General features: G+C 47.0%; 1 protein-coding gene across 1 annotated transcript; it reads left to right on the top strand.

Moving 5' to 3' along the window:
- Positions 1-1,093: 1,093 nt before the first annotated feature.
- Positions 1,094-2,049, top strand: LOC149404188 (uncharacterized). The gene is made up of 2 exons (XM_089602388.1): positions 1,094-1,185; positions 1,360-2,049. The coding sequence occupies exon 2, from the start codon at positions 1,414-1,416 to the stop codon at positions 1,855-1,857; it is 444 nt and encodes a 147-aa protein (XP_089458514.1). The 5' UTR covers positions 1,094-1,185; positions 1,360-1,413; the 3' UTR covers positions 1,858-2,049.
- Positions 2,050-16,436: the final 14,387 nt, after the last annotated feature.

Below are 16,436 nucleotides of genomic sequence, written 5' to 3'. Positions count from 1 at the left end.
TGGTAATTTAGTAAATCCCGACTAGCTGATGACATTCATGAAGGGTAAACATAGATAATATTCAGTGGATCCGCTCATCATAATTAGGTCGAATTCTTGAGTAGAAAATAAATTCATTTGAACCGAGAGATTTTCAGTGTCAGCTCTTTAGTGGAGTCAGTTGGCATTAAGCTAAACTTGGAAAAGGTTTGTGAACTTTTGAGTCCAAGTGTTTAGCTCAAGCTTTGTTCATTTGGGTCCATGAGGTCACTGTCACGAATCACATCGATAGGAATAGTTAAACTGGAAGCTTAGTCAAAACAAGAACGAAAATAGTCAAAAGGGTATTTTTGTCTTTTGAGACATAGGATGAAATGAATGACAATAAATTTTTTTGACATGGTCATTTGATGACAAGTTTCACTCGGCCAAAATAAGATTTATTGGGCCTTGTGAATTAATTTCATTTCATAAGAATTTTATTGAAAATTCTTAATGGGCTTTTCTCATGTTGTCATGAACAAATGAAGAAGCTTCTAGAAGCTCATTCTAGATGAGAATAGGCGCCCATAATACCCAAGGAAAGAGAAAATATTTTGTGCATAAATGTATCAAGATACTTGCCAAAAGAAAAAGAGGAAACAAATTTCCTATGCTTGCCATAAGGAAATTCGGCCAAACAAGCCAAGAGAAAGTCAAAGGCATGGAATAAAAGAGGAAACTAATCCCTTGTGGATGTGCATGAGGTGGGCGCCTATGTTGATAGGAATGGGTAATAAAAGATTGCTCATAAAGACTTGGAAAATAAGAGGAAACTACTTCTGTCCAAGGCCAACCCTTCTCGTATAAATAGGACCCTCATTCCTCTCATTCTATTAATTCCACACAAGTTAGAGATTGAGAGACTCTCTCTCTAGAAATTGTGGCCGAAAATCCTCTCTCTCTCTAGTTTATTTTCGATTTTTTCTTGTCTTGGCACCTAGGTCCTCACTCGACCTAGTGTTTAGCTCTGCGACTTCAAGACTTGTTCTTAAGTCGTAGTGTTTAAAAGTGCCCACTCACTGATTCCTTTATTTAGAGTGATTTAGTGATAGAAACTTTCGTGGTTGCTCGAGGTGCCGAGGAAAGAAAGAGAGACGTGCTGCGAGGGGAGACGAGCGTTGCGAACTTTCCAAAAGCTTCTTCAAAGTTCAAGCTTCAAGAAAGGTTAGTAAACTCTTAGCTCATATTGATTTTTAATTACATGTACTTGCTTCTTTGTCTAGGTTAGTAAAAACTGTTTTTACTTGAAAAGAAATTTTTTAAAATTCCGCCGCTTCCCGAAGCGTTTAATCTTTTTCTTAAACCCTAGATCAATTCCAACACTTTTTGCCTTCTCAGTTGCTTGCTCGAGCGACCAGGGGCGAGAAGATCCTTCACGACCTCATCAGGCGGATGAGCCGTGCCCAGGAAGAGCTTGCTCAAGCGAAGTACCAGCTGACCCACGCCGAGCAAGGTTCTCACTCAAAGGCGGAGTTTGCGAGTCTCCGCGAGCAGCTTCAGGAGGCTCGCGTGGAATTGGGAGTTACCCGCGGCAAGTGCGACCGTGCTCAGGCGGCGGTGGCGAAGATGGCTGAGGAGCTAACGACGGAACGTCAAGCCCTCGAAGTGGCGACTCGATCGACGGAGGTCTTCCGGAGCGAAGCGCGGGACCTTCGACGTCAGTTGGAATCGCGCACGGAAGAAGTTGGCATTCTTCAGGGCCAGCTTACATCGAGTGAGGCTGCCCGTGTTCGTGCAGAGCGTAAGCGCGACTCCTTGGCGGAGGAGGTGGCTCGGGTTACCGAGGAGAAAGCTGCGGCGGAAACAGCTTGCGTCCGACCTTCAAGACGACTTTGATGTCGGAGTCGAGGAGGCAAGGCATGCAGCGGCGGTGGAGTGTCGGGACGCCACAGCTACCGAGAATGTTTCTCGGGGGGTCACCTTCCACTTCTTCGACTCGCTGTTCCCATCACTCGACGGGGCCGATCCTATAGGCGACGCTCCCGCCGAGTGACCTTTTCCTTTCTTTATTTTTCTTGCGCAAGTGTTTAGCGCATGCTTTTTAGGTTTTTCCATTCAGCGCACCTGTCTTAGCGCTTGCTTACTAGGATTTTTCCCTTTAGCGCACTTGTCTTAGCGCATGCTTTCTAGGATTTGAGGCAGTTGCCTCTTTTTTTTATGAGAAGTTATTTATTTATTCTTACGAATGTTTTCGCACATTCATCTTTCATGGCATGCTTGGATGGTCGATTTGTTTGTGTCAATGGTTTTGCCCATCCTTTTACCTCAGCAGAGTACCTTTTCAAACACGCCAGTCACTTGGATGGTTCGCGTTTTTAAGTATTTTCAACTGCGAATCAGCCATGCTACGTAAGCACCTTACGTGTGCCGGATTGTGCCAAGAGGACGTATCAGGCCGCGCCAGGTAGGCGTTTTAAGCGCGCCATGCAGGCGTCTTGGATTGCGCCATGTAGGCATCTTAGGTTGCGCCATGTAGGCGTCTTGAGTGCACCATTTAGGCGTCTTAAGTGCGCCATGTAGGTGTCTTAGGTTGCGCCATGTAGGCGTCTTACAAGTTGCGCCTGTACGCGTCTTACGTGCGCCATGTAGGCGTCTTAGGTTGCGCCACGTAGGCGTCTTACGGGTTGCGCCTTTATGCGTCTTACGTGCGCCATGTAGGCGTCTTAAGTTGCGCCATGTAGGCATCTTACGGGTTACGCCTTTACGCGTCTTACATGCGCCATATAGGCGTCTTAAGTTGCGCCATGTAGGCGTCTTACGGGTTGCGCCTTTACGCGTCTTACGTGCGCCATGTAGGCGTCTTAAGTTGCGCCATGTAGGCGTCTTACGGGTTGCGCCTTTACGGGTCTTACGTGCGCCATGTAGGCGTCTTAGGTTGCGCCATGTAGGCGTCTTACGGGTTGCGCCTTTACGCGTCTTACGTGCGCCATGTAGGCGTCTTTGGTTGCGCCATGTAGGCGTCTTACGGGCTGCGCCTTTACGCGTCTTACGTGCGCCATGTAGGCGTCTTACGTGCGCCATGTAGGCGTCTTAAGTTGCGCCATGTAGGCGTCTTACGGGTTGCGCCTTTACGCGTCTTACGTGCGCCATGTAGGCGTCTTAAGTTGCGCCATGTAGGCGTCTTAAGTGCGCCATGTACGCGTCTTAGGTTGTGCCATGTAGGCGTCTTACGGGTTGCGCCTTTACGCGTCTTACGTGCGCCATGTAGGCGTCTTAGGTTGCGCCATGTAGGCGTCTTACGGGTTGCGCCTTTACGCGTCTTACGTGCGCCATGTAGGCGTCTTAGGTTGCGCCATGTAGGCGTCTTACGGGTTGCGCCTTTACGCGTCTTACATGCGCCATGTAGGCGTCTTAGGTGGCGCCATGTAGGCGTCTTACGGGTTGCGCCATGTAGGCGTCTTACGATTTTTTGGTGGAGCGTGTTCTTTTGAGAGTTTCCTTACCATAGCTAGCCCCCCCAAGTTTTTTGGGTTATAAGTTAATTGTTGATAACCAGAAAACTTGCATATAACGGAATTTGAAACGGAGAACTCGAGTTTTATTACTTTTGCGAAAAACTTGCGAGAAAATTTAAATCCTAAAACATTGGCTCGTAGGCCTTATTGAAAATGGGAAATAAAAGCGATAAAAAAGCGGGGGACGCTAGCTACTGATAGTACTGCCTTAAGTGCTCCGCGTTCCACGGGTGGCGAATCGGAGTTCCGTCCGTGTGCTCGATGTAGTATGTCCCGTCGTGAATGACTTTGCGGACGTTGTAAGGGCCTTCCCAGTTCGGGCCTAGGACGCCGGCGCCTTGGACTTGTGTGTTCTGGAACACTCGTCTGAGGACGAGGCTTCCGACTGCAAAGGTTCGCCTTTTGATCTTGGAGTTGTAGTATCTTTCGACCTTGTGCTTCTGTGCGGCGAGGCATCTGAATGCTTCCGCTCTCTTTTCATTGATCAGGTCCAACTCAAGGCGCATGGCCTCGTCATTGTCCGCTTCGTCGAATGTATCGACTCGAAACGTGGGTACCTCGGTTTCAATTGGAACCATGGCCTCGACCCCATATGCAAGGGAGAATGGCGTCTCGCCGGTGGCGTTTCGCGCGGTTGTCCTATATGCCCATAGGACGAATGGCAATTCCTCGGTCCAGGCGCCTTTCTTGTCTCCGAGCTTCTTTTTCAGGTTGCTTTTGATAGTCTTGTTGACTGCCTCGACTTGGCCGTTGGCCTGAGGATGACGCGGCGAGGAGAAGGTCTTGCTGATCTTCAGTTGATCGCAGATATCTCTTACTCGCGCGTTGTCAAATTGTGCTCCGTTGTCGGTCACAATCGAGGCGGGGATACCGTGCCTGCATATGATGTTTTTCCATATGAAGTTTGTCGTGTTTGCTTCAGTTATTCTGGCAAGCGGCTCGGCCTCTACCCACTTAGTGAAGTAGTCGATGGCGATAATGGCGTACTCGTATTGCCTCGGTGCTCTAGGGAGCTTGCCAATGATGTCCACGCCCCACTTAGCAAAGGGACGTGGGACAACGATGCTGCTTAACGGGGTCGGGGGCTGTCGCGGAATTTCCGCGAAGCGCTGGCATTTATCGCAACGCCTTGTCCATTCGCAAGCATCTCGCTTCATGGTAGGCCAGAAATAGCCTTGCTTAAGCGCTTTGAGCGCAAGGGAAGTTCCAGCGGCGTGGTTTCCGCAGATGCCCTCATGGATTTCACGGAGGACCTTGGTCGACTCAACGCTATCGAGGCATCAGAGCAGCGGTGTCGAGTAACCGCGCTTATAGAGTATGCCCTCACGGAGCGTGTATTTGGATGCTAAGGCCCTCAGTTTATCGGCTTCTTTGCGGTCTTCGGGGAGTTCCCCTCTTCGCAGAAACTCGACAATTGAGTCCATCCAAGTGGGCTGAGAAGCCACCTCTATGGTCCCGACTTCATCTCGGGAGACGGACGGTCGTGGGAGGAATTCAATGGGTACGTTCCCCAATCCGTTTTCATCGATGCCAGATCCGAGGCGAGCAAGCGCGTCAGCCTCCGAATTTTGTTCTCTCGGGATTTGGTGAATCTCAAACCAAGAGAAGGCATCGAGTTTGGAATTCTTCTTAGCCAGGTATGCGACCATGTTAGGCTCCTTGGCGATGTAATCTCCTTTAACCTGGTTTACGATCAACTGCGAGTCGCAGTGTATTCCCAGGTTATGGGAGCCGAGTTTCTGTGCCAGCTCTATCCCTACAATGAGCGCTTCGTATTCAGCTTCATTGTTGGAGGCTTGGAAGCCGTAGTGAAGGGCGTATCGCAGCTTTTCCCCGTCGGGGTTAATCAGGATTATTCCGGCGCCAGCCCCCCGAGCATTAGATGCTCCGTCTACGTATAACTCCCAGATGGGACCCGTTGGGTCTACCTTCCTTTTCCGAGTTAGCGTATCATCGCTTAGGTCGGCTTCCGCTCTTCCCACATCAGGAGCGTAGGAGAATTCTACCACGAAGTCGACTAAGGCCTGCCCCTTTATAGCCGTTCTTGGGTGGAACTCAATCCGGTACTCGCTCAATTCTTGGGACCAGATCGCCATGCGAGTCGTTGTTCCCTTTTGAAGAGCTTTACCGATTGGATGCTCAGTTCGCACCGCAATTGGGTGAGCTTGGAAGTACGGTCGTAGCTTCTTTGCTGCCGTTACGAGAGCCAGAGAAAGTTTCTCAATCTCGGTGTAGCGCGTTTCCGCGTCGAGTAAGGCTTTGCTTACGTAGTAGATCGGCCACTAGACCTTGTTTTCTTCATGGACAAGGACAGCACTTACAGCTCTTTCAGAGACGGCGAGATACATGTATAGCGTCTCGCCCTCTCTCGGTTTAGAGAGGAATGGTGGGGACCCGAAGTAAGCCTTCATTTCTTGGAAGGCACTTTCGCATTCGTCCGTCCACTCAAAGCCGTCCGTCTTCTTCAGAGCTTTGAAGAACGGTTGACACTTATCGGTGGCTTTAGACACGAAGCGTGTCAGAGCGGCAATCCGACCGGTCAGGCTTTGTACCTCTTTGACTCGTCTTGGCGACTTCATTTCAAGGAGTGCCTTGATTTTTTCCGGGTTCGCCTCTATGCCTCGTCGGCTGACGATGTAACCGAGGAACTTCCCGGATTCAACCCCGAATACGCACTTGTTGGGGTTGAGCTTCATTTTATATCGGCGGAGGATTGTGAACATCTCCCTTAGGTCGTGTACGTGATTGGTTTCCAGTACGCTTTTAACGAGCATGTCGTCCACGTACACCTCCATCGTCTTGCCGATTTGATCGGCGAATATCCGATTTACCAAGCGTTGGTACGTTGCTCCCGCGTTCTTAAGGCCGAAAGGCATGACCTTGTAACAGTAGAGACCTCGATCGGTGACAAAGGTCGTCTTAATTTGATCGGGCTCGTGCATTCGAATTTGGTTGTAGCCTGAATAGGCGTCCATGAAGCTTAGAAGTTCATGGCCGGCCGTGGCGTCCACCAGTTGTTCGATGCGCGGGAGTGGAAAGCAGTCCTTAGGCAGGCTTTGTTAAGATCTTTGTAGTCTATACAAATTCGCCACTTCCCGTTGAGCTTTTTTACCATTACCACATTGGCGACCCACTTGGGGTACTTAGCCTCTCGAATGAAGTTTGCGGTGAGGAGTTTCTCGACCTCTTCATTTATGGCCAGGAGTCGTTCTGGGTTGAACGTTTGTCTAGCCTGCACTTTTTCGGCGACCTTTGGGTCATCGTTCAGTCGGTGCACTATTACCTCGGGATCGATTGCGGGCATGTCCGCATGAGTCCATGCAAAAACATCCTTGAACTCCCTAAGGAAGGCGGTAAGCTGAGTTTTGATGGCAAGTGGAAGTCGGGTGCCGATTTTTACAACCTGATCAGGCTTCGATTCGTCCAGGACGATTGGCACAAGATAATCGGAGGTTTCCACCTTAAGTCTTTCGACTTCATCACGGGGGTCAAGTTCTCCGAACTTCCTTGCATCCCTTGGGTTGCATGGGTAATCGTCTTCCAGTTGGAAGATTGTGTTGACCCCTTTTCCCGCGGACTTGCCATCAACTCGTTGCACGTAGCATATTCTGGCTTGGGATTGGTCTCTAGCCATAATGCCAATTCCCCCTTCGGTGGGGAACTTCACAAGTAGGTGATACGTGGAAGTGATTGCCCTTAGCCGGTTCAATGTGGGTCGCCCGATGATTAAGTTGTAAGGCGACTCTTGATCGACCACTAGGAATGGGACCATGTGAACGGCCTCGATTCCTCCAGGGGTCCCAAAGGTGACTGGCAGGTTGATAATGCCCTCGGTCATAACCTTTTCCCCAGTGAACCCAAACAATGGTGTTTGGGTCGGAGTCGGGCGCAGCCCCCCGAGCTTCATGCGCTCTAGGGTGGACTTGAAAATTATGTCGGCAGCGCTGCCGTTATCGATGAGAACCCTTTTCACCAAGTTATTGGCCACTTGGGCTTTGAGCACGATCGCGTCATTGTGCGGATGCACAACTCTCTTGGCCTCTTCATTGGTGAAATACATCATCTCGTGAGGCACGGACGGAGGTTCTTCATATGTGAAGTTGACGTGCATAGCAGCGTCTTCCTGAGACACGACCCTAAGGAATTTCTTCTGTTGTCGGGCTGAATCTCCATCTTGTGGACCTCCCAGTATGGTGGTTACCACGTGTAGTTGTGGGTTGGCGTTGGCAGTAGCCGTGGTTCGGTCGGCAGAAGCGGTTGTTCCTCCTCCTTGAAAAGACTGCTGTCTGTTCGCGGTGGGGCCTGCAACGCCAATCATGCGCAACACGAACTCCTTCAGCTCACCCCGTTGGATCAAAGCCTCGATTTGCCTTTTGAGTGTAGCATTCCGAGGTCAAATGACCGTATTCCCGATGGAACTCACAATACCTGGATCGATCGCGAGTTGCGGGATCCTTCTTCATTGGAGCCGGGGGCGTGAACTTATCACGTGCCAGAGCCAAGATCCTTTCCGGCGCCGTGTTCAGCGGCGTGAATGACGAGTACCCTTTGAAGTTTTCCGCAAGTCGCGGTTTCTGAGGTACATGGGGTTGGTTGCTAGGAACTTGGTTCCCCTTGTTTCGCCTTTTACGAGGTTCGTTCTGCTCGCGGCTAGGTTCTTCTCGGCGGCGAGAGCTTTGATTAGTGCTCTTGCGGCTGTCGAGGTAATCTTCGACTCCCATGAAGGTCTTAGCTCGAGTCATTAACTCGGCCATGGTGGAAAGGACACGGCCGACGACAGACTTGAGGAAGTCACTTGTGCGCAAGCCTTCTATGATAGCGGCAATTGCGTCACTGTCGTCAAAGCGGTCGACCTTGTTTGACTCTTCAGTGAATCGGGCGAGGTATCGTCTAAGAGTCTCGCCACTCTCTTGCCTGATTGACCACAGGTACATCTTGGTCTTCTTTTGGACCATAGATGTAGCGAACCGTGCTAGGAACATGTCCTTCAGGTCTTTGAACGAGTGGATGCTTCCTGGCTTTAAGTTCTTGAACCACTCAAAGCCGGGTCCGGCGAGGGTCAAACAAAAGGCTTGGCACATGGCACCAGGAGAAACACCCTGCATCGTCATCCAGGTTTCATAGTGCTGGATGTGGTAAGCACGATCTACTTTCCCATCATAGGGAGCGAGGTTCGGGTGCTTGAAATTCCCCGTACAAACCTCAGCCAGTATCTGAGTAGTGAAAGGTGATGAATTCTCCTTAACGACCCCATAGGCACTTCCACCTATTCCGTATTCTCGGAGATCTCGTACCTCATTTCGAAGGTTGTGGATCATAGTGACCACATCGAGACCGGTCGTTGGAGTAACCCCTTGATCGGGAGGAGTCACCTGTAGCCTCTCGTTAGACCATTGTCCTGCGCGGCGGTTCCGTTAGTTGGGGCTGCCAGCGGGATATTGGGTCTAGAGCTTAGTCGCTCTCTCAGATCATTGCCACGCCCAATGCGTTGAGCAGTGAGGTGGTCCCTAAGGTCAGGGCTGGCCGTACGGAGGCGCCGGCTTTGCTTGCGACGGTGCGCTCTCCGCGCGCCCTGACTGTCCGCAACATTCTCCCTCGGACCTAGTCGGTCGAGAGCCGAACGTCGGGAATTCCCCTCTTGAGAAGCTGCCGGCGCATCGCCTGTTCGGGGTAAGGGATTCGACGGACCGGCTTCAAACACGGCGGGGAGTCCCCCGTCCTTCGTGAGAGAAGTCTCGATATCCTCCGACTCACCAGTACCCTTGTAATCAGGGTCGCGGTCGCGGCTTTCCTCGTTGAGGTTCTAAGGATCCCCGTTGGGGATCGTCGTGTCACGCATAGGTTGCTTCGCAGCCAGTCGGCTGTGGTACCTTGCGTTCTTCGCCTTCAGTCGGCGGATACTCTCCTCTAACTCCACGATGCGGTTGTCCCTGCTATCAGGAGATGGAGATGGTGAGCGGGTCGAGCTCTCTTCGTGGAGCGACTCTTCGTCACCATGCGCTCGGGAGCGCAAGAAGTATTTCTTGGTCCCAGTGACGTTTTCGGGGTTGTTCACGCCCTCAGAACGTACGGGTGGTTGGCTACTCATCTTTTCTCAAGTTCGAGAAAGTTGAGTTCGCAGAAGAAAAGAAGAAGATGAACAGAAGGGATTTCGGGCTGAATAGGTCGGGAAGACCCCTCCTTCTAGCGCCAAAATGTTGTCGCACGAAAATGAACAACTATTTAAAACCTCGGGCGGTTCGATCCAAGGCCGGACCAAGTGATTGCACCCGGGCCAAGAGTGTGAACTCGATAGTCTCGAGCTAGGGTTTTCTCCGATCAACCCGCCTCTCGGGAGAGGTAGGGGGTGAGGAGGAGGAGTGACCGTGCCTTGGTTGTCGGCTGCCTACGTACACGTGCGTGGGATCAGGTCAGAACGTAGTTCAAGCGTGAAAGACGCAGTATGAGGCGCAGAGCCTTGGTGGAGAGGCGTGCTCGACGAAGGAGACGGGGCGCGAGGAGTCCTCGGCAGCGTCTCAGAACTTCTGAGATCGCGTACGCGTCTAGCGTGTTAGACGCGCGAAGGGAACTCTAGTCGAGAACCCTAGGGGCGTGCTTGAGCACCGGAGAACGTTCGGTCAAAGGGAGCGACGTCCGGGAAGTCCCCGTGAGTTCTTCGGAACCTTTGAGAACGGGGGAGAGAGAAGAGAGTCTGCTTCAGGCCAAATATGGCATCCAGAGAAGCAGAGAAGAGTAAGAAATCGAGCGTGTCGATAGGAGATGAAGAGAATTTATCGAATTGAATAGGCTTCAATGGGATATTATTGGATCGCTTTCCCCTCAATGGGAGGGGGTTTATATAGGTGTTTGGGAGCCTTAGAAGGTCCCTTTTTCGTCCATGTGGGACTAGGAACGCGCATGCCATCAAGTGGAGGCGCGCGGGTCACCGGGCGCGGCGCATAGAGCGCGCGGCGCGCGCCTGCCTAGCGCGGCGCGCCATCTGCTGCACGGCTGGCCGGCGTAGTGTGTTGTGCGCGTGATGAACGGCTCGTCTTGCCGGGCTCTTGCGGGCCTTCGAATATCATTCTTCCCACGTGAAATATGAAGATTTCCACTTGACGAGAGTGACTCGATTCGAGGAGCAAGGCTCAACTCCACGAGAGCGTCTAGCGACTTGACTCGAGGAGCGACTAGAGAATGACTCGCGGCTCGACTCGAAGAACAATTCAAGGCTCGACTCGAGGAGCGAAGCTCGACTCGAGACTCGACTCGAGGAGCGGAGCTCGACTCGAGGAGTCAAGAGTTTGGGCGAGGGCTTGAAGACCTGCCGCTCTTTGGGACCTCCGGCCTGATCATCGGCCCTTTGAGCGACGTGCCTTCTTGGCGTCTCGGGTTTTCCGAAAACGACCGACAACAGAACCATTTAAGAATAAAAAAAAGGAGGAAAATAAACTCACTGATAATCATCAGTCGCTTGTTTTTTGTTCTTTGAACCATACTTCATGGTTGCCTTGCCTAAAATGCCAAATTCAGGATAAATTTATTTAGCCTAAATCGAAATGAACCCTTCCCCAATAAGGACGTTTGAACCAAAAGAACTCACCGATTTGGTGATCCTCCCAGGCCTCCTGTTCTGCGAAAGGCTTCATTTTCTCTGAGGCAGTGGGGTCTCTACATAAGACAAACATAAAATAGAGTCGAGATGTATAGTAAATTAGTATTACTGTTAAGCATTCCTGTAATGCTAATTAACTGTAATCATGGACACACTCCTAAGAAGAGTTGAATGTTGACCTATAACGTTGGATGGCCACATCAAATCTCCTTTACTGATTAACGACACACTCCTGATCATAGGCATCTGGCATTCTGTACCGCTCTCCAGAAAAGGAAAAAAAAATTAAATAAAAGAAAATGATTGATGACTTAGATCATAAATTATCCGAGTCAAGATTCATTCCAACAAAGACGTGCTCACAAAACAAAGTTGGAACAAAAAGATTAACTAACAAAAACAACTAGGTAAAATCAATTTTTTATTTTTATACCCATAACTTCGCAATTTTCATCTTATTTTTTCGGTGTCTCCGAAGATACTTGCAATTTCATCTTTAAAAAAATAAAAAATAAAACTTATTTTCATTCCATGACTAGGCCTTCACAGTGTTTAGATGTAAGTTAACCAATCGAAAATAGATCAATAATCCACAGTCCTAATCGCATTCCGGTACCGAAATTTCATTATGTTGCAAATCCATGATACCACATTTTCTCAAGACCAGAACACAAGCCACAATGTCAACCATCCACAAACACTTCAACTTCAAAAAAATGCCCCGACCAATGAAATTGTGGATATGGAATTGAGATTAGGAAGCTGAGCAAAGAGGGTGGGGTGCATTGCAAGAGAGAGAGAGAGAGAGAGAGAGAGAGAGAGAGAGAGAGAGAGAGAGAGAGAGAGAGAGAGAAAGAGAGAGAGACCTGAGAGAGAGGCGGTTGAGATAGGTCTCGCGGACAATGAGGCACCACTCGGGGAACTGGTCGAGAAACCAGGAGGCGGCGAACCAGATCTCGCAGATGATGATGGTGAGCCAGAGGCCGAAAGCGTCGTTGACAGGGTGGAGGATTCGGTAATGGTTGTCAATGGCTTGACATTACTCGACAAAGAGTGAGCAAAGGGGGTGCGTCCGTGGAGAACGTGAGTATTTGGATAAATGGAGAAGAATGATATATAAACTGCCATATTTAGGGGTTTTTTCTATGCTTAGAAATAGAATGAAAAAATAAACTGCCATATTTTTTACAGCGTTTTTCCATAAACGCTATGAAACAAAAACTAACGACATAAACAAATACAATTAAATTAAATTCTGAAACTTACACATGTCCAGTTATAATTGTAAATTAACTTTTCACAGCGTTTGTATATAAACGTAGTCAAAACTTTTTTCTTCAAACAACGTCTTCTCCACATGGCTTCTTGTAATTCGAGGGAATAAAATGAAAGCTCTTATATATAAGCGATGTTTTATGTTTTCCACAGCGTTTCTCTTCACAGGCCACGTGTCTTCTTACGATTCGACAATAAAAAAAATTGATGTTTTGATGGCGTTTTTTTGCCAAACGCCGTGAAAACATGTGCTGTGAAAAGCATGATTTCTAGTAGTGGGGATACATCATCAGAAACTTATCGGTGGCCCATGAGACAAATCGGGTGATGGCAGCTACTTGTCCTATCAAACTCTAGACTTTATTTGTCTTGCGGGTTTGTTATTCGTCAGCATGGGTTTAGCTTATGATGTATTTGGAAGTCCCCATCCAAACTAGTATTTTACAGAGAGGCGACAAGGAATTCCATTAATAACAGGCTGTTTTGCATCGGTATAAGTGCATTAATCTTTTAGGGTTCGCTTTGATTAATCTTCGGTTAGCGATGTAACCTAGGAACTTTCCCAAGTCGAACCACGAATGCACACCTATTGGGATTAAGCTTCATTTGTTATCGTTGGAGCATTATGAACATCGATTTAAGGTTCTTGACGTGTTCTTATTCCTTTAAAAAATTTAGGAGCATATCGTCAATGTACACATCCGTCATTTTCCCGATCAACTTTAAGAACATTCGATTGACGAGTCTCTGGTAGGTAGCGCTGATATTCTTTAGACTGAAGACATGACTTTGTAGCAGTATAGTGTTGGGATTGATCTAGGGTTAAGAAAAGATTTAACGATTCGAGCAAGAGGCGGAAAATAAAAAATTTCTTTTAAACAAGTAAGACGATTTCACTAACTTAGACAAAGAGCAAGCACATGTTATTATTAAAACTATCTAAAAGGGATTACATGTTTACTAACCTTTATGAAGCTTGATCGTTGAGAAGCTTGAGGAGGTTGAATCGCTCGTCTCCCCACGCAGCTCGTCTTTCTTCGTTCTTCGGGAACTCGAGTAACCACGAAAGTTTCTATCACATAAATCACTCGAGATAAAAAAGAAATTAGAGTGTGGGCACTTTTAAACACTACGACTCAAGAACAAGTCTTAGAGTCGAAGAGCTAAAATAAAAACTAGGTCAAATGAGGACCTAGGTACCAAAACATAAACGAAAGGAGCTAGAGAGAGAGGGAGATGGACCACCATGTCTAAAGAGAGAAGCTCTCAATCTCTATAACTTTGGGATGAGAAACAATGAGAATGAGGGCCCTATTTATAGGAGATGAATTACCTTATTCCCTCTTAAGTCACACGGCCATATTGTCTTCTAGAAGACCATGGATTTGTTTCCTCTTTTGTTTTGCTTCTCCATTGACTATAGTTGGCCGCCCACTTTCTTTCCACATAGAGGAAATTTGTTTCCTCTTTTTCTTTTGGCAAGCATCTTCACACATCAATGCACTAAATTTGGTCTCTCTTCCTTGGGTTTGGACGGCCAAAAGGGCTTCTAGAAGGTGTTTCTAGATTTTTCTTCACTTCTTCATGACAACATAAGAAAAGCCCATCAAGAATTTTCAAGTAAAATTCCATGAAATGAAATTAATCCTCAAGGCCCAAATTCTTTAACTTGGCTGTGTGGTTTAACTTCATTTGTCATCATATGGAAATGTCAAAAAGTTGATTGACATTCATTTCGTCCTATGTCAAAAAAGACAAATATACCCTCTAGACAATTTTCGTAAAACTTGTCTCGTTCTTGTTTTGACATAGCTTCTAGTTTAACTAATCCTACTCGATATGACTTGTGATAGTGACCTCATGGATCCAAATGAACAAAGCTTGAGCTAACACACTTGGACTCAAAAGTTCACAAACCTTTTCCAAGTTTAGCTTAATATCAACCGACTTCACTAAAGAGTTGACACTGAGAATTTCTCGGTTCAAATGAATTTATTTTCTAATCAAGAATTACACTTAATTGTGATGGGTGGTTCCACGGAGTATTATCTATGTTTACCCTTCATGAATATCATCAACTAGTCGGGATTTACAAAATTACCATTTTATCCTTCTAGCTATTATTTTCTCAACTCATTTGTCGCTTGTGAATAAGTTAGAAACAATATATTGACAAGGAGCTAACAAGTCACATTGATTCATCCAAAAGAGTCATGACTCAATTTGGACAATAGCCAGTTCATTTATTCATATTCCATGGAAAAATGCATAAGGTGATATACAATGCATTTCAGCAATCTTGTACATGAATTCCATATTTATGAGATCGTCACAAAGTTCCTCATGACATCTTCATAACTTAGTACTTCACCAATATGTCCTTTTCATAATCACACAGTGAATCCGAACTCTGACTTTCTCAAATGAGAATACATAAGCTATGAAATGACATGTCTCTTTCAGGATAGAGGTAAGAATGATGCAATTCATACGTAGTGACTTCGAGACATAAGAGGTTAAATGGTTTGTTCTTATTTTGTCGCTTGATGTGCACTGGTCAATTCAGTACCTTCAGAAGATACCTAGAAGAAGTATAGAGTCTCCAACTCTCAATGTCCCATAACCAGACATCATAGATTCTCCTAACAATCGTACTGAGATCAATAGTCCTTTGATCCTTAGATTGTGAATATATTGCTTTAAGCAAACCATAAAGATTTTGTTCATGGAAATCTACATTTGTCTATTCATATGTTGTTAGGTTTGTTTAAGGACTAAAACTATAGATTATCATAAAGCTTCAAACATACAAGGAATAATGAATGAACGTTTCAACTTTTATTAATTATTCAGCAGTTACAAGCAAGAGTCTTCGTGAGACTATATTACATCAAATGTACATAAATAGACACTACTACTCATCTTGTAAGCACCATTGACAACAAACTCCCACTTGACTCAAAGAAGATGTGAGTAGTCCTTCATGCCTAATCATTCCTGATGCTGGTCGAAGACCTTGTTCGCTAGGGCCATGGTGAATGGATCTGCCAGGTTGTCCACCGTTGAGATCTTCTTCACCACCACGTCGTCACGCTGCATGATCTCTCGAATCAAATGGTATTTCCTCTCAATATGTTTAGAGCACTTATAGCTTCGAGGTTCCTTCGAATTAGCGACAGCCCCATTATTATCACAATAAAGGGTTATGGACTCATCGACGTTTGGAACGACTTCCAAATACTCAAGGAATTTTCTAAGCCATACAACCTCCTTGGATGCTTCACAAGCAGCAACATATTCTGCTTCCATTGTGGAGTCAGGAATCCAAGATTACTTAATACTCCTCCACCCAACAGCTCCACCATTAAGGATGAACACAAATCTCGAAGTGGATTTCCTAGAATCCTTATCCACTTGAAAATCAGAGTTGGTATATCCCGTCATAGTCAGGTCAGTACCTGAATATGTAAGCATCAAGTTCCTAGTTCTCCAAAGGTACTTCACAACATGCTTAAGAGCAATCCAGTGCTCGGGTCCAGGGTTGGATTGAAAACGGCTAACTACGCCAACTGCGAAGCAGATATTTGGCCTAGTGCAAAGCATACCATACATGAGACTTTCTACAGTTGAGCGTAAGGAATTTTTCTCATGTCTTCAATCTCTTGTGAAGTCATGGGAGACTGGTCCTTAGAGAGTGAGACTCCATGCCTAAAGGGTGTTTGGCCCTTCTTGGCGTCTTGCATCGAGAAGCGATCCATCACGTTATCAATATAAGATGCTTGAGAGAGAGACAGAGTCCGGTTCGTCCGATCTCGAAATATTTGGATTCCCAGAATGTACACGTCTTCTCCTAGATCCTTCATATTGAATTGCTTTGCAAGGCAGATCTTAACCTCGGATAATTTACCCACATCATTACTTATGAGTAATATATCATCGACATACAGTACAAGAAACACAACTTTGCCTTTGTGTATTAACTTGTAAACACATGGCTCATCTATCGACTGCTCAAAGCCGAAGCTATTCACAGTTTCATCGAATCTAATTTCCATGACCTAGATGCTTGCTTTAATCCATAAATGGACTTA

Source organism: Urtica dioica, chromosome 2 (assembly GCF_054948205.1).
Source record: "Urtica dioica subsp. dioica isolate 48M chromosome 2, U.dioica_male_clone48M_v1_H2, whole genome shotgun sequence".
NCBI classification, from domain to species: Eukaryota; Viridiplantae; Streptophyta; class Magnoliopsida; order Rosales; family Urticaceae; genus Urtica; species Urtica dioica.
Note: the sequence above shows the minus strand (reverse complement) of the source record. Positions and strands in the feature narration are given on the sequence as shown.